The following is a 24420-nucleotide window of genomic DNA, read 5'->3' on the forward strand; positions in this document are numbered from 1 at the left end:
TCTTGGAGATCAGGAAAACATTGCCGTTTTAAGAGTCTAGAAATAATTTACAGACTACAACACTGAACTATGAAGAGGTTGTAAGGCATTTACCTAACAGAGGGCTTGGTTCCAAAATAATGCAATGAATATTCCTGCAAATCAGTAAGAAAAGGCCAAACAACTGTACATGAGATGCTCTGGGTTCTTTATAATAGAATTCCTAAATGGTGAATAAACACAGGAAAACAGTTTGCTCAACACACTAGCAATCAGGGAAATAAAACTTAAAATCACAATAAAATATTATATATTTCTACCTACTGACTACTTCAGGATAAAAGAAAAGAGATGGACTAATACCAAGCGTTCCAGGGAATGTCAACTACCTGTGGGAATGCAAACTTTGAAGTGTTGTTTCTGAGTAAAACTGGCAATCCTTGTATAACCCAGCACACAAGCGTGTACCCAGGTTTGTGAAGAACACACTAGATAAGACGCCAAGGTGTTTTCCACAGTACAAAATAATGTTATGATCTGGTGCGGTCTCTAGATCTTTTCCTTTGTGTTTAGTCCGTGTGATTTTCTGCCGGATCATAGACACCTTTGCTCACGGTGCTCTCTGTAATGGAAACTGCATGTCTTTTCCTAAAACCAACTGTGTGAGCTCTGGCTTCCCTCTGTTGAATGGTTTTCTGGAAATAGCCTCCGGCTGCTGGGAGAACAGAGCTCCTGATCTGATAGAATTAGTGCACTTGGTGGTTCCCCAACCAAATGGGAACATGGCAAGAAGGCAGCCACTGGCCAAATAGGAAAAAAAGGCCCTTACACAGCCAGCCTCACTCCCTGTAACTCTGGCTTCTAGTGGATAGAGCCTAAGACAAAGCAGGCAAGCAGCCCTGCCGCTTGAGCTGCCAGCTGTGGTGTCTCGTCCGAGCAGCCTGAGCTAAGACCCCTTCCCTGTCCGCAGCGTTCATCCTCCACGTCGCCATGTTCTTTTACCGAGTATCACACTAACTTGTCTGTGGCCGGATCACCCCAGCACACCCAATCTCAACCGTAAATCACATTTTCTTGCTTTAATAGCCTTTCTGGGTTTTGATTGTTTTTAACATAGTAAAGAGCCAAGGGTCTTAGTGGTCTTCTGCGGCACACCTGTTTCTCTACGTGTGCTATACATGTGCACGTATGCATTTTCTCACCTGGCTGACTTGGCTTTGCAAGTAGACTCTTCTGGCATTCAGATCTTCAAAAGGTAACGGTCTCATGTCGGAGCTTCTGTAAGGCTCACTGGTAACAACCGTCTCTTGCTGGAAAAGGTGATCTTTCACTAGGGAACGGGAAGTGTCCTCCTCCGTTGTCTGGTGAGAACAACATCCACAAAGAAAGATGCTTCAGCACAATTAGCAACTCTACGCATTACCCCCACCACGAAAGGCAATTCCCTGAACTCAAAGTACGTGATAAGAAGGATTTAGAACACAAAGTTTATGAACAAAACGGATCTTCAAATTAAAAATAACTCAGAAAAAAAAATGAAAGGCTACTGCTCTGTAGAACTCTAATGATGAAACCTTTAATTATGCTGAAAGTAATGAAAATATATGAAAGATGAATAAATCAGCAGGAAAATGCAAACAAATATAACAACTTACTAATTAAAAATTTTTAAAAAAAAGTACACAGTGATCTATGATCACGCTGAATGGAATATGAGCATGAAGTTGCTGATGGCTTACAGACATTTAAACAATCAATCACCACAAGCTTAGGTAGGGGAATACACTCCATGAGTCATTTAAGACATCATTTCAAAATGTCACAAACAAAAAAGAAGTGAATGAATGTTACATAAGTGAAAGGCAAATCCTAGGTTTTCCCATTTCTTTTCAGTGTGGATTATACTACTTGCTATTGTTTCCACTGGTGTGTGACTACTTGAGAAGAGAATCTGACAGTCAAGTAGAAATAAATGAGTACTTTCACTGGCCCAAAGTATTACCCAAATTATTCTAAATACTAGCAAATTTAAAGGTTCAACATGTAGACTTCATTTCTTAAGTAAGTTTTAAAGAGTGTGTTAACGCTACTTCTAAAATAAATAATTTCAAAAACTAACTAGGATCTTTTAATTTTAGAAATAAATTCTACCTTTTCCTTTGTATCCACACAATCTCCATTAATTTCTCCAGAACTCACTTTTCTGAATTACAAAATAACTGTACTATTGAGTGATGCCATTGAAGTAAAAAGTAGTTATCACAACAGGAATCAAGCAATTAAAGTCTACAACATACAGAAGGACCTACTGCCAAGTAAAGCCAACTACGTCAAAACCAGTTAACTCATATCGAAACCTAATTTTCCTAACAGTTATCCCAAAATATTAAGACAATTAATGCTAAATTGTTGAAAGGAAGTTGGCTAAACACTGTTACTCCATAAATATTTTTTTAAAAAGGGGAAAACAAAAAGGAAAAACAGAAAAGGAGGCATGTTTATCTGTTGGAGACCTTCAAAAATACACCACACAGATCCCCACAAACTGAATATAAGACAAAGTAAAAAACAAATGGTTAACAGAAAGGACCTCAGAGATTCTGATTCACTCTTTAAGAGTATGTAAAATTATACAGTATATAAAATTTACATGATCAACTTTTTACTATAAATTTGTTATAGTATCAACCTTAGATCTAGTTGGGATACTTAGAAGATAAAAAATTGAAATAAGCATGAGTTGTAGCAGCAATAGTAATAAGGTAACTATATCTTTCCTAACAATTTATTTGATTAGGTTGTATTTTACTAAGGTATAGCCTAACGGAGACGTCATATAGGAATTCTACATTGAAGTTGGGTGGGTAGCTCAGGGTACTATCACTTGTATAGCTCAGGTAACACCCTGGGTTCCAACCCCAGCACTGCAAGGAAACATCAAAACATTTCATCCAAAACAATAAGCCTGACTTAAAACGGGCATCTGAGCAAACACAAAATGGTTATATAAACCCATTATTACTGTGATGACTTGGGTAGAATTCTGTATTTCTGTTCTGTGAGTTGAACAATTTTAAGTATACTCTTAAATGGGCCTCAGCCAGTTTATAAATAAATGAATGAATGTGAATGAATGAATGAAGTATCGCTTGGACATAAGAAATGACCAAACAAGTGTTTGAAAAGTGCTATGTATGCAATGTATAATAAAGCACATATTATTTATATGCTATGTAAATCAAACTAACATTTTGGACAATTCTGAACCAGAAGGAAAGTTTGATTATTTTTATGTTGTTAATTTCTTTCTTAAAAAAATGGAAAAAAAAAATGGGATTATGCTTTCCCCTTAGTTTTGACTTATCATCATGTTTAAAAATATAATATGAACATACTCTAAGTGAACCAGTCGCTTTTTACAAAGCGTAATGAGTCGTTTCCCTTTCACCTGACATAATGTACTGCAATACTGTACCGCCGTGGCCTGAGAGTTCCCAACTGAAGCAGAGTAACTCTTTAAGTCTATAAAATGACTCTCTCGACCCGTAAACCTTCCCAGCCACTTTCCAGTCTACTTCCTCATCTCAATATCCACTGTGTGACTGAAAGCACCCTGCATACCTATCTTACTTTACTGTGATTCAAACTGGTCTTACTGCAGACTCTGACCCACCAGTTCTCATGAAGACTTTTTGGTTTCTATCTCAAAGTCCTACTTATAGTTCCAACTACCAAGGCTGTAAGAGACAGGCACACAATAGTGAGAAGAGGGTGAGGAACAGAATCCCCAAAACACCCTGCTAAGGGAAGCAACTGCCGCTCCACAGAAATGCACTGGGGAGGGAGGGGGGAATCAACTGTTCAACAAGGTTCGACTTTATCTTAGACACAAAAGAAATATACTGCACTGTACTTGATTAAGAATTTCACCCTTTAAGTTATCACAAATCAGTTTTAAATGTGTGGCTAGATGTTATCCAACAAAACAAAACCTTAACTTTAAATATATATATATATAACTATATATTATATACGTCATATAGTAGTTAAAAAATCATGTGCTCAGATTTCGTCACCTTATAAAGTACAAAAAATATTGCATAATTCTTTCATCCTGACATAATCACAAACATTCTTGTATAGTGTTTCTAGGTCCAGTTCACTTTAGATTCTTCCACCACAATCAAGTATTCTGGTCAACAGATCTCCTCGGGTGTTTTTTATGATTAAGAATAAACTAATTCCCTCACATACCTCTCGCACCCCACCCCCAATTCCTTTTCTTTTTCCTTTAGACAGGGTCTCACTAAATATGTAGCCCTGGATGTTCTGAAACTCACTATGTCATCTAGGCTAGCCTTAAACTCACGAAGACCTGTCAGCCTCTTGCTGTGTAGGACTCATGTTAAAGGCGCGAGCCACCATGTTTCCCTTAGGTTTTGACTTCTGTACCTTCCTAAGAGTTTTGTTTAGAAGCACCACTGGTATACAGTATTATACTTAAGCAACCTCAAGAAGGTAATTTGGATGAAAGAATAAGGAGGAAACATAAAAATGTCAAGACAGAGTATCTGGCAAAGAAATAGCAGTACAGAAAAATCTGGCTTACATAACAGAACATTCCAATGAAAAGTTAATTTGGCTTAAAGCTACTTTTAAATTTGTAGAGATTACTGGTTATGGACCTATTTTTGAGACATTAAGCAATAACTACACAGTTCTTGCTGGCTACATAACTCTTCATATGACCCTTGTTAAAAAATATTTATTTTATTGGTTGTCTGTTTGTTTGTTTTTACAATTTATTCACATATCCCGATTACAGCCCCCTCCCTCCCTCATCTCCTCCTGGTAAACCTATTTCTAAGATTCTAGCACAAGATTACACTTCACTTTGATCTGATTGAACAAAGGCTGAGAAACTACTCAGCAGTCGAGAGCATGGTTGCTCCCCCGGGTTCAATTCCAGCAACCGGTTCTATGGCAGTTCACAACTATCTGTAAGTACAGTTGTAGCTAAGTCCTCACACACGTGTACGTTCAGGTACACCAATTCACAGGAACAAACCGATCAATCTTGAAAAAAAAAGAACAAAAAACCTTGAACAAAAATGTATGTGAACTATGAATAATAAAATGCAACCTAAAAAGCTTTGGAGAACTTTTAGAGCCCTGTGGCGGCAGTTCTAAACGACGGTGATGGCTGTGTGCAGTGTGTGGAGACACTTCACAGAACTAAAGGCCATACACTCACCGAACTCTCAGAAACAAGAGCCTTATTAAAAGTAAAATCTTTCTAAATCAGTGCATCAACAATTCATCTATCTTCCACAGTCTGAAGATTATTTTAGACTTAAAAAAAAAGAAAAGATTACACTGAGCACTGAGTGCTTCTCAACGGTGAAAAGAGCACTTAAGACTTTTCATTTCTGACCGGCTGGACCTTTTTTCTGCCCAGAAACAAGCCACCTAAAACCTTTTCTTTGTACAATCTCAAGCCTGTTATGAGGCACATTTTGTGGTTATCTCAACTAAGGCTATCTTAATTCAAACTGCCAACGTTCCATCTTATCTGGATTAAAAGGCATTACAACTGACACTGAAACAAATACAAACCGGAAATAAAAAACAAAACAAAAACAAAGCCCCACAAAAACCTTAATTGTTTTACCAGCAAAATCTAAGAAAAGAAACCAAGTAAAAGGATGCAGTGGCTAATTTTTTTTTAAAGTCCCAACTTTAAATTTAGCATCTTTCTTTAAAAATCCTGAAGTAACAACTTTGCTTGTAATCAGGACTGTAATGGACACCAGAAGTAAAACATGAGTAAGATAGGATTTTAAACATGATGAGCCTGTTCTAGAACCATTCAAAGATGGGTGAAAAGAAAGGTAAGTTCTTCCTGGTGCTTCCCAGCAACTGTAAAGACAGCGAACTGCTAAGACAGGAAGCAAACCATCCTGTATCTAACAATAATGGCAGAGATCTTAATATCTGTTGAATAAATTAATTAATATTCAACATGGAGATTTCTGCTCTGACATTTAATCCTTTTAAGAGTTCATTTAAATCTGAGAAGTCTTTACTTCTACTAGGCTGAAGGAATTAAATAACGGGATCTACGTTATGCTTTTAAACTATGCTCTAGTTGTCCTTACAAATCATGGTCCAGAAACAACTTGTAAAAAAAAAGTAAGTAGTGCGTGGGCCAGTAGGACGACGGCTCAGTGGGCAAAGCACTTTCCACCAGGCCTGATGACAAGAGTTCTAGAGTTCAACCCCTGGAATGCACACGGTGGAAGAACTGACTGACTCCCAAAAACTGTCTCCGACTTCTACTTGTGTGCTGTCACACATGTTCCCTCTTGCACACACACCCCTCCCCCAAATCATTCACTCTCTAAAACTCCGGCACATCAGAGATAAAATGTTCAACGTTAGGGTATTTAAGAATTCTCTTTTGCAGTTTTAATCCTGGACACTGACACTTAAAATAAAGCTTTCTTGGGCCTGGCTCAGAGGTTCAGTGGTTCAAAGCACTGATACTGTCTGTCATTCTTCTAGAGGACCTGGTGTGAGGGCACCTTTTCCAAGCACTTACATGGAGGCTCACAACCACCATCTGTGATCCCTCTTCTCCGGCTTCCTCAAGCACGGCATGGATGTGTTGCGCAGACACAGGCTAACACCCACACACATGAACTACAAAGAAGGCCTCCCTTTCTACTCATCTTAAGGAAGCTACCTTCACTGTTCACTATGTAAGAGACCTCCACAGAACTCAGCAGCTCAGAACAGCTTTCATGCCATAAACTGAGTTAGAAATTTGGGGACAACATAGATGTACAAAAGTAATTTCTACAAACTTAGAACCATTAAGCCAAATTAATTTTTCACTGGAATGTTCTTCCACTGCACAAGCCAGGGCTGTGGACTTCCTGGAGTGATGGTATATGGCTACCACCCTACCATCTATGTGCTACTAACAATCTGCAATTCCTTTTTTTCTGTAGACTTTCTTACCTGGGAAGTAGTGTACGTGTGTATAAGGTTAATTTTGTCCATTTCCCAAGTTACATATGGTGTGTGGTTGTTTTAGTTAAACACCATCGAAACACTGCCACAAATTATGCTTTGGACATGACTGCATTTAAATCAATATGCAGTAAGTAAAGGAGATTTCCCTTGGTCACAGAGATAATGTCCTGAAGAGAAAGGATGAGGGGTCTGGAAATCCAGCACAACGCTGCGGCATGGATTTGTCCCAGCTTCCAGCCTGCCCACCTGTCCACTTTATGGATGGATATCAGATTTGCAACCTCCATACAAAACAGTGGTTCCATTTATCTGGAGGACCAAGGTAAATACAGAATCTTTGAATTTGTGAATTATATTTATAAATTCTAATGCCCTCCAGCAGAAATTAATGTTCTGAAACTCCTTTCAAGCCTAACTACTTACTTGTAAATCATCTTCTCCTCCTTCAGCCTCATTTTTTGATGCTGGGCACCCTAAGAAAAGAGGTCAAAGTTAATTAAACAAAGCATTTATACGTTTTTCCATTATACATTAGTATTAACAGTTGACTATGTCATTACAAAGATCAGAGATTGACTTCCTGATTGCCTGACAACATATTCAAATACCAGACACTTGCATTTGTTCCTCTGTTAGAATAAAAAGGTATCTCCATCATTTCACAAATTTCTGCCTACTTTCTTTTAGAGCTAAACAGACTAGCTACACTATACTTCTCTGGTTGTTTAAGTGATATGAAAATAAGATTAATTCAACTTTTCTAAATTGTCTGACCCAGAAAACAACTGTTCAGAATAAGCATTTCAGTCACTCAAGTAAAAAAGAAGTCAGCCTTAATTTACTACGGTCAGTCAAGACCCAAGCTTGTGAATACCAATGTCTGTACAAGCTTTTATGGTGTTGAAGAGTATCTTCAGTTACAATAAATTAATGCAAAATGATGTGTGATGGTAGAATACACTGCATTTATACTCTACACATAGCCAGCATGAAGCAGCATGAGGTGAAAAGAAATGTGACCTTTATAAAAAGTTCAGTTTATTCTGTGAGATTAAAAAAAAAAAAAAAAAACCTAAGTGACAGAAATGCAGTAGGTCCACAGAAAGAGAGCACCAACGATGACGGTATTCAGTGTTTAACAAGACGGGCAGAAGACGACGACAGGAACCTGGGGAGGCATGTACACACTTCCTCCTTCAACATAAACTGGCACAACACTGTGAGCCCGGTTTACTGCACCTCAGAAAAAGAAGTCTCCTCTTACAAGGGCGTAAAAATATGGGCTTAAAAACCAATTCAAAATTTGAAATATATCACTTTAATTTTAGTGGCTATGAATAATAATTCCCTCTTTAGAATCAACTGGGGAGCGTTAAAAAGCATGCCCAAGTTAATCAGCTTCAGTTTCTAAAGAAACATACGTAGCACTGAGCATTTCCATGCTCACATCTGGTTTTCTTATAAGAAGTTTATTCCTTCAACTTTTCCTAAAATGTTACCTTGTATCCCCTAGTTTTTGCCTGCTTGCTCCTTTACATACTGTCTTGCTTAAATAGCCCAGATCTCGATCTCTCAATGCCCCTGCTTCAGTCCCTGAGCACTGGGCTCACAGGTATGTTTGATCACTCTGAGGGTCATCAAGTTTGATTTAGTTATTCTTGGAAAGTGTGTTCTGACCTTTTAAGGGACAGCAACTGTTTTTAGTCCAAGTTTAAGAAAGAGAATATCTACATTTATACAATATATGAATATTCAGAAAATAATCAAAAAGCCTACCTTGAGAAATATCCTCTATAGCTCTTCGAATGCCTCGATCAAAAGCCCTGGCATCCGCAGGACTCTGAAAGGTAAGGCCAAACTTCTTGTCGTCAATCTTCCAGTGGTGAAACGTGGGAGTGACCTTATTATAGATGAGGTCTTTTTTAAGCATACATTCCAAAACCACCTGCAAAAAGTCAGGTGCCAAAGTTAATGAACATAAAAAAATACCTCTACTGTAGCTCTTACACAAACACTGAGGACTATAAATATAAAGAATAGTTTTAAATAAATCGAGGTCTTGACTGTCATCTTCACAAAGTCATCTTGATAAAGGGACTAAGAGGTAATCAAAAAGACCTACAAGCTGTAAAAAGAATGGGGGCTATACTACAATCTAAAAGGGTAAACCAAGTGCTGCAGAGAATTTCCAGAATATGCTTCTTTTGAGAAGGCCCGGGGAATAGACACGAGAGAGGTTACAGTGACAATTTAACCCCCGCCCCTTTTCCGTGTGGTTATGGCGCTCTAACCAAGCACCTTACGCCTGCTGGACAAGTACTCTACCATTAATTACGTTTTCCGGCCCTTCCCTTCCTAATTTCCTAAGACTCACTGGAGAAGCAGATCGGGTGTCCACCTGTCATTTTAGTAGCTGGGTCATAAAACTTTTTTTTTCCTTAGAGATGAGATCTCACCTGGTAGGTAGGCTCTGACTGTCCTGAAACTTCCTACGTAGACAAGGATGGTCTCACAGACCCTGCCTCCTAAATTCTGGGATTAAAGGCATGTGCCACCATGCAGGGCTCTGGTTATCTAACATTTCAAAGCTCTGGCTTCCTCATTTGGAAAATGCAATAGTAATATTAAACCCATCCTATAATGAATGGATAGTAGTTTCATGTAATTTGTGGGACAATACAGCTTTGCTTCATTTTTTTTTTTTAACCCCCTGAAGTAGTTTCAGGGAAGTAAAAATAATAGGTAAAAGTCCCTTCTCCCTTTTACTTAAGTTATCTATTTTTGACGTCCTCTCTATACATTCTAATGTATACAACTTTTGTCTTATTTCATCTGTTGATCTATTATTGCAGTGCTACGAATTGCATTTATGGCCTCACGTGCTATGCAAGAAGTCTACCGCTGAGCTACATTCCTAGGCAACATTTTTGTTTATTTTGTTCTGAACTGTACCAAGGAGGTTATTATTTAATGTCTCTTTAATACTTTCTGGAGGCAATACTGTTCTATGTAACATCGTAATCAAATTAGATAATAACTGTAATCAGACTCGGTTTTTCATTCTTCCTGTTTTCAAACAATCCAGTTCAATTACACTAAAAAAAAAAAAAAAAAAAAAAAAAACACTCAAAACTCACCCTTTCTGATTTTGCTTCACTTCATGTCATGTGTGTTCTCAGGGCAGTCCTTGCCCTGCCCTGCCTGTCTAAATGTTGGAGATTGCACAAGGGGCACTATTCCTCACTTTTTTCATATATTATATTCAAAGACACTGTTTTGACTGAAATCAGATGAGGCAGAAGTATGCAAATGTTATTAATCATTGCCTCTGTCCCATCATGAAAAGAAATTATTAAATCTTTATCATCAAACCAGGAATAAAATTAGCTCTAGGTTTCTGCTTCTGATGACTATCTTTATGAAAAAGAATGGACATCTTTCTAGGAATGTTTTTGTTTTTTAATTTAGTCCTTTGCTAAAGGTATTCTATGCTAATTTACTATTTGTTATACAACTTTTTTCTTTTTCTTTTTTGGTCAGAAATAGAAAAAGAACCAAATTAAGTTCTAAAACTCAAGAAGACACTACTGGTGATAATTACTACAATACTTGTACTGTAATTTATTCATAAACTTAGGAAATGCAGTATTTTAGAAAATGTTGAACTGGATTATTTGAAAACAGGAAGAACAAAAAACAGAATTTGATTACAGTTATTATCTAACATGTCGCTAAATCTTCATTTTAATGTCTGAAAATACTACTGAAACAGCTCTTCTGTTAAGTGCTCTAAAATTAGTGCTTTCCAATTATTTCCTTTCAGGTAAAATTACAGTGTAATCTATATTACTGTCCACCACTAGTTTTCAAACGGTATCTTTTCAGAGATTCACAAAAAAAGAAAAAGTTTTAAAGATGAACTTGAAAGTATACTGAAGAATGGAATGGATAATAATGATGCAGTTTTTGAACTCACATAAAATGCTTATAGAAGAGAGTCTACCCAGAGCCACGCAACCACTGAGTTCATGTAATATACCAACGGGTAAAAAGGCAACATACCAACTGATTATCAATCAGAACTCAATTTGTTTTTTGTTAATGTTTAGCTGCATATTAGAAATTAACTTGCTGATACCGCACAGAAAGCTACCCTTTAGAAAAGGGCTATTATTGCGGTAGCTAATGGGAGTTTAAGAGCAGTCAATGGATGGAAAAGTTACTCATTTACTACCACTGCCACCCACCAAAAACTCCACTGATAATCTTCACTGTAGGCCCTGAGGTCATTTTTTTTTTTAATCAAACAACAGTTACAAAAGTCTCAGACTCCATGTCTGAATTACAACAAATTTATTCCCATTTAAATGACATTATAAATTACAAAGATGCTTTATATTTACTCAAAGTAACTAACAGAGAGAGAAGAGGTGGGAGAAAGGAAGACGGGGAGAACTCACAATTATTCCTTTCTTTGTAAGAGAAGACTGTATACGGTTTAAAAAAAAAAACTATCCTAGACACAACTGCCACACATCATTAAAAATATATTTTTAAAACCATAAATAGTGCAATTTGCTTATCAATTTGCCAATCAAAAATGTAGGTATAGCTTGAAATGCAGGGCCAGGAGGTGGTTCAGTTGGTAAACACGTTTATGGCACAAGTGAGGACGTGAGTTGAGTATCTCCGGAACCCGTGTAAGATGAGCATGGCAGTGCACATCTGGACCCTAATGCACCTACTGTGAGCTAGGACCCAGGGGCAAGAGAATACCTGTACGCTCTCAGGCCTGCAAGCAGAATCTATTTAATGGCGAAACTATTCAGAGAACTTGTCCAAACAAGATCAAAGTACAAGAGTGTTGTCTGACCTCTACAATAGGTCTTGAGATGTGTGCCTGCACACATACACACACACACACACACACCACAGACAGAGTCACAGGCACAGACAGACAGAAACCATATGCTTCAAATGTAACTCTACCTGCTTTGAATTAAAAACCCATTTTTTTTTCTCGGATTAAGTAGTTTGGGAAGATGGGTGAACTTCAACAGCTCTCCACATCTTCACGAACATCAATGAGTTAGTGAGACAGCAACACAGCCATACAGTCACACCCCCAAAAAACTACTTTGCACACACACACACACACACACACACACACACACACACATACATATATATATAATACATGTGTGACTGACCTATTTAGAATATGTCTGGTTAACAAAGAATAAATCAAAATGCCTCGTTTTAAAATCACATTACTGTTTTTTTGAACTCTTGATCATTAGCAAGAATACTTCATGTTAGAAAATTAAAATGTATTATTACTATTCTTCTGTTAAAGTTAAAGAGATGTTAATTGTTAAAACTATTGAACTCTGGAATAAAGAATATCCTACTACCATTAATTTATTAAAATTCAATATTAAAGGAAAAGAGGAAAAACAAGGTCTCTGTGTTATCACGCAGAGTTAGAAGAAAGTGGGGAAAGGATGTCATATTAGCTAACTTTGTTGTTGTGACAAAAATGCCTGAAAAAGTTAACTGAAAAGGGGGGGTGGGCTACTCAGTCTGAGGAATAAGGCACAACATAGCAGGAAAGGCAGGGTGAGAGCAGCATGAGGCAGCTGGTCATACATACTGATTCCACAGCCAGGAAGGAAATAAAAATGAATACTGGAGCTATGTGATCCTTTCGTATTCAGTATAGGTCCATAGCCTACAGGATGGTTTAGCACGCATTCTGGGTTTACTTTTCCTGCTCCTCAATTAAATTCATCGTAAGTACAATTCCTCAAAGTCCCAGAAGTGTGTTTCCTTGTGACTCCAAACCAGGTTGACAAAGGTGATTATTCATCACATAAAGTTAATGAGCATGATTTTTTTTGTAAAGTGTCCAAAGTAACAATGTTGAGTTGTAAAAAACAACAACAAAACAAACAAACAAACAAACAAACAGAACAAACCAGAAGCATAACATTCACACATCCAAAGACAAAAAAGATAGTGAGGAAGAATTTTGGTACAGTATCTTGTTAGGCTGGTGGGCCTTGTACTCAAAACCAGTTGGGTCCCATTCCATTTCTACCACTTACTGTCCAGCTGACTTTGAGGTACTGAGATAACACAAAAGAAATCAGAGTAGTACTAAGTTAGTGTTAACTGTCCATTTTATAGAATATAGAGTCACATGGGAAACAGGCCCTGAGCATGCTTGTGGAGAATTTTATTTATTTATTTTTCCCCAGAGTCTCTAGCAAGCACTCTACAGCACTCTACCACTAAGCTAAATCCCCAGCCCTGTGAAGAATTTTCCTGATGACAGTAATTGTGTGAGATCTATTCCAACTGTGGATGGGGCCATGCTCTAGGCAGGGATCTTGGATCATATTAAAATGGATAAAGTGAGCAGAGAACTAGGAAGCATTCACTGATTTCTGTTTCTTAAACTGTGAGAAAATAGATTCACAGTAGGAATGGTAAAGTCAATTTGGACAAGACCATTAAGGTTTCATCTGCAACCTACACATGGAAATGAATGCATGAAAGATGGTCTTTAAGATGTATGACATTTCAATAGATTTACTCACAACAAAAAATACATCTGACAAGAATCATACAGACTGCACTCTCAAGAAAATAACCCAGTTCTTTAGTGAATTAAACACCTATTTCTACATGCTTAATGAATCAAGAAAATCATGAGAATCAGACAACTTTAAGAGTCAAAAAGGAAATAGCTACACATAAGAGTGTAGGGCAGTGCACAAGGGAATTCATGTTCTGCATACAAAGAGGCCTAGCTTTCAGGAAAACGAAAGTGGGGGCGGGGAGCCTATGGAGGGCAACCAAGGCAGAGTTTTTAAAATGTGTAACATAAAAATTTTGCAGATAAGGAAATCAGAAAACAAAAGAACTTAATGTCAAATGTACAAAATAAATAAAGCTTTTTTTTAATTTTAAGATTTTAGAGATGTAAACAGAGATTAGATGATTCATCGTAAGTACAATTCCTGTCAAGGTCCCTGTAAGGCTTCATGGAGACAGGCAAGAGCAGCACTTAGAATTTACAGCAAAGGAAAAGGCTATAGGACCTACAGTCATCTTGAAAAGAGAAGACAAGAGTGGAAGGACTCCCTGTTCTACGTGTTTATGCACAGTGCAGTCGTGTGGGACACTCCACTGACAGCATCTGCAGGAAGACTGGCAGAGCAGGAGAACCTGGGCAAATCACTTACCTCACCGTAAAGAAAGACAGGAAGGAGGGAGCAACAAATGCTACAGGGAAAAACAAACAACCATAGTCTCAAATGTACTGCCCCAAGTCAGAGAATCTTGATTCAAGCATCACATTAACTAAAGTTTAGTCTAAAATGGACCACGGATTTAAATATAAACTACAAAACTGTAACACTTGTAGAACAAATTACAGGATATAGTCTCAGAATCCAGACAGAGAAGAGTTTGTGGATTTGACACTGAAACCACAGTCCATTAGAAGAAGAGGAGGAGGAGGAGGAGAAATTGAACTTTATCAAAATATAAAGCTCTACAAGAGACTGTTAAAGAATAAAAAGGGTAAAACGTGCACATATTCCCACAAAGAACTAATATGTAGATTACAGAATCAACACTGAAGATTCAATAGAAAAAAAACAATCTACTGAGGAAATGGGCATAAGTCAAGACACCTCACCAAGAAAGGACACTATTAGCTGCTGCAAAAATGCAAATTAAACCTACAATGACTTTTCACTAGAAACCTAAGTTACCTAAATTAACAGGCGAGTCCATGAAATGCTGACAAGGATGCTGAGAATATTTAGGTACCTTTTGAGCAAATTTAATACAGCATGGCCACTTTCAACGTAAGTTTGGCAGCTTCTTACACCATTAAACACATGACTAGCACATAAGCTAGCAAATGCACTTTTGATCATGTATCCTAGAAAAAGTAACTTTATGTTCACAAATAAATAAATGTACAGTAAAATGAATACAAACGCTCATAGTAGCCTTATCTATGAAATGGCCCGAGCTAGAAACAACCCAGTTGTCCCACCTTTACTAGTCAATGTTGGGGGAGGGGGAACGACAAACAACAAAACACCTTATTACTTATAGATTACAAAATACTAAAAACAGAAAGGACAAACTCCTAAGATGAGTTATGCTGAATCAAAAACAAACAATCCTGAAAGGTTGCATAGTCCACTTTTATAATACCTTGGAAATTCGAGAAACCATAGAAATGACCCAGAGAACAAAGTGGTGCTTGTCAGGCTAAGAGGAAAATGTATATGGCTATAAAATATCAGCAGGAAGGAGGAGTCGCTGAAATGTTTTGCGTATTGCCTGTGAATGTTAATTATGTTTAAACTCTATGGATCTAAATACAATAAAAACAACTAAGGATAAAACAGAAATCTGAAGGTGGTTTTCTGTATGAATATTCTAGCAAAATATAATAATACAGTTTAGAAAATGTTTATCACTGGGAAAACTAGGAAGAGGATACACACAGGATCTCTTTACATTATTTAATAATCTAGATTTACTTCAAAAAATTAAAATATCTATGAGCACATTCTAAATCAGACTTCATAAAAAGTTGTTATCAAGTTCTGGATGCAGGTAAGAAATACAGAAGAGCTATGTCCACAGTAAAGGATAAATACCTCCAGGTTAACACCCAACATCATACTTCTATGTATGAGGAAGTCTAGACATTCACAAAGAAAACAAGGATCCTTAATCACCAACAGCATCTATTGTTATTCAGAAAGTTCTACTAAGAAAAAAAAATTGCAGAACGAACTTTTTAAAAGGCTCCAGGAATGGTAAAAAGCTCATAATTGTAACAGACATAAGAACAAAATTGAATAAATATACCCTTATGGCTTAAAGATAAACCATTTACAGTTCTCAAAGAATGAGCAAAAACACATTTGAGAAGAAAATAATAACTAATGAGGACAAGTGCCAGAAAATTCTAAATTCTTTATATAGTTATAAGAAAATATATTTGCCTAGAAATATCTACCAACCAAGAGTTAGGCAGGAAGCTGGATGGAAATAAGCTCAGTCCCTGCCAATTCCCATGCTGCACCTCTAACCTTCAATGTGCCCCTCTTTGAAGATGGGGCTATGAGGAAGTGACAAATGTCAAATGAGGCCTAACTTAAAATGAAGCAAGTGCCCTTGCCATGAAAGAGGTACCAATACCCCTCTCTCTAGGCTAGAGGATTTGGTGAATGGAATCTGCCATCCAGGAAGCGTCCTTACCAGAAACAGAAGCAGGCAACACTCCTGATCTCTGACTCTGTGATATCCAGAACTGCAAAAGCATATATTTTTGTTGCGGAAGCCATCAGTCAATATTTGTATTGTGGCAGCCTGAGCAGGAAGCCCAGCACAGAGAAAGGCTCTAACAGTAAATGATTAAATACAGACAAAAGTGATATTAAAAGTTTGGGTAGTCAGCCAACTAAAAGTTTGGGTAGTCAGGTTATAATTTAGCATCTAATGAAAGTAGTGGAGAAAGCAGCATGAAGCATCAATAATTTCAGTTGAAGGTTTGGACTTTAATTCAGTAGTTAAGAAGGCTACAGAATTTTAATAGCCTGGGCAGAAGTATACCTCAGTGGTAAAATTTTTGTCTAATAAAAAGAAGGTCTTGGATCCCCAGCACCACAGAAAATAAAAGAAGAAACAGCCGATAGTCCAAAGGAGAATAGAACAACAGAGCAGGAAACCTAGTATCAAACACCAGCGTTGGGCACTAGAAAGATGGCATCGACACAGCTGACCAGTGTCACACACAGTACCAGTATACATCAGTGCGATACAGCAGAATCCATTTAGTAACTAATGAACCAACTGATGGTCTTCACTTAAAACAGACAAGTGAAAACTTCAGAAATGTGATGTGTGGGTTACAGAAAGGTCAAAGTATAAAAGGTGAGGTTGTCTGAAAGAGGAAATGGAGGGTAACTTTCAAGAACCAGGCACCACAGGGCTCCAAAGAGCAGCAAACAGTAATGTTATCAGGCAGGGTTCTTCCTCCCCACACAATATTGGCTGTGTTAAAGAATTAATTGCTATAAAACTACTGCTGAAAGAAAGCCACAAAACTTCTAAGTTTAGTCCAGAAAGATACCAAAGGTGTAATTTATTTCCGTATCTGTGAGTCAACGCTGAAATGCACAGGTAACTACGGACTGGTTGAACACTGCTGGCATTTGTCCCAATTTCAATTATTCACAGGAAAGCTGATTTTCAAAAAGTATTCACACAATTCTATTTTTGGCTTGTGGCAACAGAATGGAAATCTGTTCTCTATCATTACTTGGGAACAAGTGAGCATCTATTTACAGTCTTGTTTCTACCAAATTTTTTTAAATTAAACTTTTTAAAGATTTATTTGTGTGTATGAGTGTTTGCCTGCATGTATGTCTATGTACTTTGTGCATGCCTGGTGCACAAGGTCAAAAAGGGGCACCAGGTCCCCAGGAACTGGGATTACATATGGCCGAGAGCTGCCATGTAAGTTCCCAGAATCAAATCTGGATCCTCTGAAAAAGCAGTCGGTGCTCTGAACCCCAGAGGCATCAGTTCCACACTGGTAAGAGGATGCGTCTTCGTAAGTTTAATATATACAGCTCTAGCTGATCCATGAGTACTCAGACAACAACATAATGGCCTATCCTTGAGAAAAAGGCAGTTAGATGAAGACAAAGATGGGCAAGACCAGGTCATTTTCTGGGCTGATGTAAGAAAATAAGATTCTCTGTAGAAAAATCATTGGTAAACACTAGAGAATTATTAGCTCCAACTTTAGAGAGTTTACAATGGTAAACAATAAAGATGCTACAAAGAAGAAGGTAAAACTGGGCAATGAAAAAAATTAGAGAAGGATCCAAGACCATCGACCATGCAGGGTATCTGAACAGCAGCCCAGCACCATCTGCCGCTCTGACCCTGCAGCCCTAGGCCACTAGCCCAAACTCACCAGCTGTGGATATATTCCTGGGACCCGCAATGGTGGCGCGGGGAGGGGGGACTCCTACTCTTAGACCACTGGCCCAAACCCACCAGGACAGAGGTGGCGGCAGCAGCTCGCTCGGCTCTGACCCCGCAGCCCTAGGCCACACATAGGAACCCACCATCAGTGGATATATTCCTGGGACCTGCACCCAGCATGTGGGGCTCCTTCCCTACAGCCTTAGGCCACCCTCCCGCCCAAATACACCATCTGTGGATGTCCCAGAGGACAGGCAGTGTCAGGACATGCCTGGTTCTGACCCCACAGCCTTGGGCCACGCATGCCCAAGACCACTTTCTGTGGATATCTTCCTGGAACCACAGCAGGGCAGCTCTGACCTTGGGCGCTCACTCTCACTGCTGGTGGAGTGAGTATTTTCCTGTCCTGTGGGTGAGACTCCAAACCTGGGCGCCCACTTTCACAGTCCTGCAGACACCTCTGGGTACTAGAGGCTCCTGTTTCCAAACCCGGGAGACCACACTCTACATCCTGCGGACACCTTCCTGGTCGCAGTGGCTAGCGGCACTCATTCTCACCGCCCAGTGGAGGGGGTATATTCTGGTACTGTGGGGGAAGCCCTGCTCCATTCTGCCTACTCCCCTCCTGCCTGGCTCACCTAGGTCAGAATCAGCCAGCACAGCGCAGACAATGAACATAGCAGAACTGAGGTAGGCTTGGTTTACAGGTTCCATTCCCCGCCATCCCTATGAGACACTGGAGCAGCTCTAGGCAAAGAGATCTATGCTCCAGTGCCCCAGCAGTCTGGCTCATATAGGCCAGAATCAGCGAGACCAGCACAGACAGAGAACCCAATGGAGCTGAGCTAGGCACCAGACCCAAGTTCCACTGTTCTCCTCTCCAAGGAGGCCTGTGGGGCACTGTGGGGCCCAGAGATCTTTCTGCCTGTTCCTCAGCATCCTAGCCCACCTGGGTTGGAAACAATGCCACCAGCACAGCCAGTGAGCCCAGCGGAGCTGAGCCAGGCCTGGGACCCAAATCCTGTCCTCCACCATCTTAAGGAAGCCTGTGGGACACTGGAGCAGCTCTAGACCCCAGAGACCTTTCCGCCTGTGCCCCAGCTACCTGGGTCACAATGACCCAGCAGAGATAGTGAATCCAGGGGAGACTACTCAAGACTCCTGAGACTGGTGGATCCAGTCTGCAGTACAGGCTCCAAGAAAAAAAATCAGTCAAGGCTACAGACAACCAGAAGGCTAGAGGCCGCCACAAAAATACAGGCAACAGAAACCAGGACATCATGGCTTCACCAGAATCTCCAAAAATCAACGGATATTCTACTGCAGCTGATACACAGGTAAATGATCTTAAATCTATAATTATGCAGTTATTCGAGGCACATAAAGAGGAAATGAACAAAAAAAGAGGCCATCATAGACAGACAGGAATCCACACTCAAACAGATGAAAGATATGGTGCAAGATATGAAAACAGAATTAGAATCAATACAGAAAGCACAAGCAGAGAAAACCCTGGAGTTGGAAAACTTAGAGAAGAGATCAGGAACCACAAAGGTAAGCATCACCAACAGAATATGAGATATGGAAGAGATAATCTCAGGTGCCAAAGATACAACTGCAGAAACTGATACATCTCTCAAAGAAAAAAATAAAACAGGAAAGTTGCAAACACAAAACAATCACGAAATCAAGGATACCATGGAAAGATGAAATCTAAGAATAATAGGAATAGACGAAAAAGAAGATTCCAGATTCTAAGGCCCAGAAAATATTTGAGAAGATCATAGAAGAAAATTTCCCCAACCTTAAGAAATAGATATACATCAAGAAGCCTACAGAACACCAAATACACTTGACCAGAAAAGAAATTCCTCCTGCCACATGATAATCAAAACACTGAATCTACAGAACAAATAAAAAGTGGCAAGGGAAAAAGGACAAGTAACATACAGGCAAACATATAAAAATCACACTAGACTTCTCAACAGAGACTATGAAAGCCAGAAGGGTCTGGACAGTTATCATACAGAAGCTTAGAGATCAAGCCAGATGCCAAGCCAGACTACTATATCCAGCACAGTTTTCAATCAACACAGATGGAGAAATCAAAATACTCCATGGATTTATTAACTAAATTTAAACATATACGCAGCAATCCAGCCCTATAGAAGAAACTAGAAGGAAAACTTCAACCCAATGAGATCAACTACACCCAAGAAAGCATGGGATAAAAACCCTGTCACACTGAAAAAAATTAGAAGGCAACATAAAAGATACAGAGGAAGACGACAAAAAGGAAAAAAGAATAAAAACCTGGTTGAGCAAGTAGTGATTGGAGTTGATCCCAAGGTTAATGATCACTTCGGTTAACAAATATTTCGATTCCACTTACCAAATCCAAAAAAAGTCCACGATTTTAAGGAATATACTACCAAAACTACTAGCATAAGTGCACCCTACTTTAAGACTGCTCAAGCTATGGGAACCTAAATTTACAAACTAAAATATAAATTGTCTTCACACAAACATTACCTGACCTTCTCAGCCAGGTTGTCATTAGAGGCTATGAGTATGTCCAAACTTCCTCACACACACAAAATAACCCCCAAACCATTTCTTCCAACATTACCTAACGTGTTGCTTATTTTAATGTTTACTTATATTTCATTAGACTGTACATACCCTGAGAACCAAGATTTCCTAATTCATTTATATAATCCCAGTTCATCTAACTGGATTTAACATAAGCAGCTACTGACAAATTAACTGTTACATGGCTGAAAGGAAAGGCTCACCTTTAAAAACTTAATTATTAAGACAAGTAATATCATATGGGCTCAACAGGTTGTATTTAGGAACATGTATATATGTGTATGTGTGTGTGTGTGTATACACACACAAATACATATATGCACGTGACAGCGACTGCTGAAAAAAGAGATTATGAATTAGAAGCAGAGTCAGGAGAGGCATATGGGAGGGTTTGGAGAAAGAAAAGGGAAGAAATATAATTCAAATATAATCTAAAAGTAAAAACTTTTCTAAGCTAAAACTAATACATTATTAACAGGACATACTGTATAAAATTTTACAGTGAGGTAAAATTTCAAATTATTTCCTAATACAGAATAGATGAGAAAATAATTTACAAGATAGAAAAAACCAAAAGGGAACCAGTGTTGATAAATATTAATAAAAAATACTTAAGACAGAGGAATTTAGTGAGCTTAGGAGAAAATCAGAGGCAAAGTAATTGAATAGGCATGAAATTTAAGTGTAAAGAGGAATGACAGGAAATTGTAGAGTCCCAAGTGGAACAAACGGTCCTGACAAACAACTGTACCAAGAAAGAGAATCAGCTGGAAAGAAGACAAGAAGGTCAAGAGAGCAAAGAGGCCTCAGGAAGAATGATAAGGCCCAGAGGCGGAAGAGCTGCTATGGGGATAAACTGTGAAGGTCAGAGTCGAAAGTGAAATCCAAAGGCAAGGTACAGCATCAGCAGAGGGGCTCATGTATGTGGGCAGGATACAGAAATAGCCACGTCACCTCTACTCCCACTCCTCCCCCTCCCTAACTGTGATCACAGCTCACACAACAGTGTCTTTCAGGAGACAGGACTACCAAGAGAGCCGAACCCTAAGTAAAAGCTAGTGAGGTCACTTACACTGCCACCTAACAGGGTACCAGTTCAGAGGTATCATGGGAAAGCTCAGCAGGAAACTCTGTACTTCTGCCCACGGTAGAAAGACACTTCCCTTGGTGTTTAAAGATTTCTCTAATACAGAAAGGGGCCGACTATCATTTTTTAAAAAGCGACTGATATTGTTAATTATCTTATCTTCTTCCCAGGAAGTACTTCAATTTTGTCTTGGTCTCCAATAGGTAGCAAAAAGCCCCATTTTAAAAATACTGCTGTTGTTTTTTTTAAACAGAATGATAATATTTTAATGAAACTTTATATAAATTTTGCTTATCTACAATCTAATTACTTATTAATTCTAAAACTAATTCCTTGATCTCCTCAGCAATTTCCTACACTGGAAACATGTGTCTTTTTTTTTTTTTTTTTCATTTCAAAATTACCTTTGTCAATCAATGTTTACATTGGTAGCTATTTTATAACCTTGCCTGTTCTTGTTTGCAAAGCAACTTAAGCAATCCCATGTTTTAGGAAGGTCTCTATCTTACTCTTGCCACTGTGTATTCTTTGAGAAGCATAACAAGTAATTACAAATCAAAGGCTGGAGAGGTCTTCTGTCAAAGCAACCTTCTGTTCATCACTGAGAACAAACAACAACAACAAATGGCTTTCTTCAAGGGTCTTGTAAGCATCCTTTAATCTCACCCAGTATGTCTCTCAGTCAGCAGTGGCCATGTGCACCATTTCCTACTATTGATTCTCTTAAAGGTCACAAGTTCATTCAGGAGTCTGAAGAGCAAGAGCCTCACTTCTATAATCTATCTAAGGAACTGAGCTCTAAGATGCAGTATACAAACAAATACGTACAGGATAGTTTCCAGCAACTACATAATTATCATGTTGGAACCTATTAAAATACAGTGTTTATATAGTTGAAAAATATTAAAAAGAAAACAATTATTCATTTGGAAATAAACTTTAGGCATTTCTAGAGTTGTGGTCTAAGAACCTTTGAGGAAAAAAACAGAATAGAAGATAGAAGAAGAAGAGGAGGAGGAGGAAGAGGAAGAAGGGAGAAAGAAGAACAAGGAAGAAGGAAGAAGAAGGAGAAAAGACTAAAATAAAACCAATCAACAAAATAAATCACAGAAATAAGACACCGTCATCCTAGAAGGCATATAATCTTTTGATTTCACTGTTCTTGTCTCCTGCCCTGAGATTGCATATTTTGTGATTTTCAGGTTGTACCCAGCAGTCCCTGCCTATACCTTTGTCCTGAAGCCTCCGTAACCTAAAATGCTTCATTACAGCCAACCTCATTCAAACACAACAACCTTCCAACCAGAAGCTGTATCTCCTCAATGTCTACATTTGATCTGCTTACCCCCGCACTGCAAGCAGCCAAAGGTTAGGTGAAATAGTTTATGTTTTGAATCCTGGTCAGAACTACTACCAGCAGAAAACTCTACCTTGTCACTAATCATTCTGGATGGTCCTCTGTTCCAGGAGTAGGTTCTGTGCTTGCATGTGCATCTCCCTCTCTTTCCTTCTCATGCCCTCTCATTTCCTATCACTGAAAATAAGAATGTTCTTTTGAATCTAGGTTCATCTTCTGCAGTTGTATTGTAAAGCCACATACTGAACAATCACTGTCTCCATCAACGTGAGCTTCCTCAGACCAACCTCACTTCAAATTACACTGTTTGGGTTCCTTAATGAAGTAAGTAAATCATCTCCATTAATATATTCAAATTTTTATATTATATCTAGGTCATCTTTTCCTATTGAAAAGCTTACACTAACTTATACTAGCAAATTTTTATTCCATATTTGACTCCTATTTTTTTAATATTTATTATTAAAGGGTCACAAAAAAAACCATCTATAGCTTATTTTTCAACATACTGTTATCAAATTAGAAACATTATACTCTAGGACAGACAACTTATGGCAGCCATCACAGTTGCTACTATGTCTCCAGGCTTCAAAGCATCAGCCCATGCAGACACCATTCCATGTGGGTACAGAACCACCTTTTACACTTTGTAAGGTGATACATTAAGCTTACTCTGTTTTCCTCTGATTTCAACTGGCATATTCCACGAAACCGAACACATTCTAGTTAACAGTGATTCATTGTGCCATGTGTACCATTAAAAAGTAATTATAAACCCACAAAACAGTGGATTTAGAAGGATTTCAAGATGATTTAGGATAATTCTAACCATGGAAGGAATTTGGTCAAAGATTAGTTTAGCAACGTTCTAAGCTATTACAATGATCCATCAGTAATAAACATTTCTATGAAATCCAAATCCCAAACTAAAAGTCGCCCTCAAAATGTTCACACATAAAATAATTGTTTAAATCTGAAAATTTCCTGATAAAACCAACAAAGGCTAAATAGGCTTATGAATCTATCTACAAACATATCTAAAAAGATTCCTAGTTACTTTAAAGGATATTAGGAAATTTCAACACTTTCTATTTTGCTTCTGCGTGTATGCTCTTCCCTTGATACAAGAAAGCACTAATGTCACCCAGTTTCTCATACAAAGTAGTTTTCAGTGCCCAGATAAAATGAGAACAAGCCTTGCAAGCTAGTTTTTGAAAAGGACAACTACCATCAAGCACTAGACAGTTTTACAGTATCTTTACATAAGAAAACATACACAAAGGTAGAAAATAACTGGTTTAAGAATCATACTGGTGAGTGCATAATTTTATGT

The 24420-nt window shown here is 38.3% G+C and overlaps 1 protein-coding gene across 3 annotated transcripts in view; it reads right to left on the reverse strand.

Moving 5' to 3' along the window:
- Spred1 (sprouty related EVH1 domain containing 1) overlaps positions 1–24420 on the reverse strand; it is a 77706-nt gene that overhangs the window by 13613 nt on the left and 39673 nt on the right. For all 3 annotated transcript variants that reach the window (XM_021645662.2, XM_060371550.1, XM_060371551.1), the window contains exons 3-5: positions 8794–8962; positions 7441–7490; positions 1182–1340 (exon numbers count right to left, since the gene is read on the reverse strand). In XM_021645662.2, coding sequence (XP_021501337.1) covers positions 1182–1340; positions 7441–7490; positions 8794–8962 — 378 coding nt within the window. The remainder of the gene's footprint in view (positions 1–1181; positions 1341–7440; positions 7491–8793; positions 8963–24420) is intronic.

Source organism: Meriones unguiculatus, chromosome 18, assembly GCF_030254825.1.
Source record: "Meriones unguiculatus strain TT.TT164.6M chromosome 18, Bangor_MerUng_6.1, whole genome shotgun sequence".
Lineage (NCBI taxonomy): Eukaryota > Metazoa > Chordata > Mammalia > Rodentia > Muridae > Meriones > Meriones unguiculatus.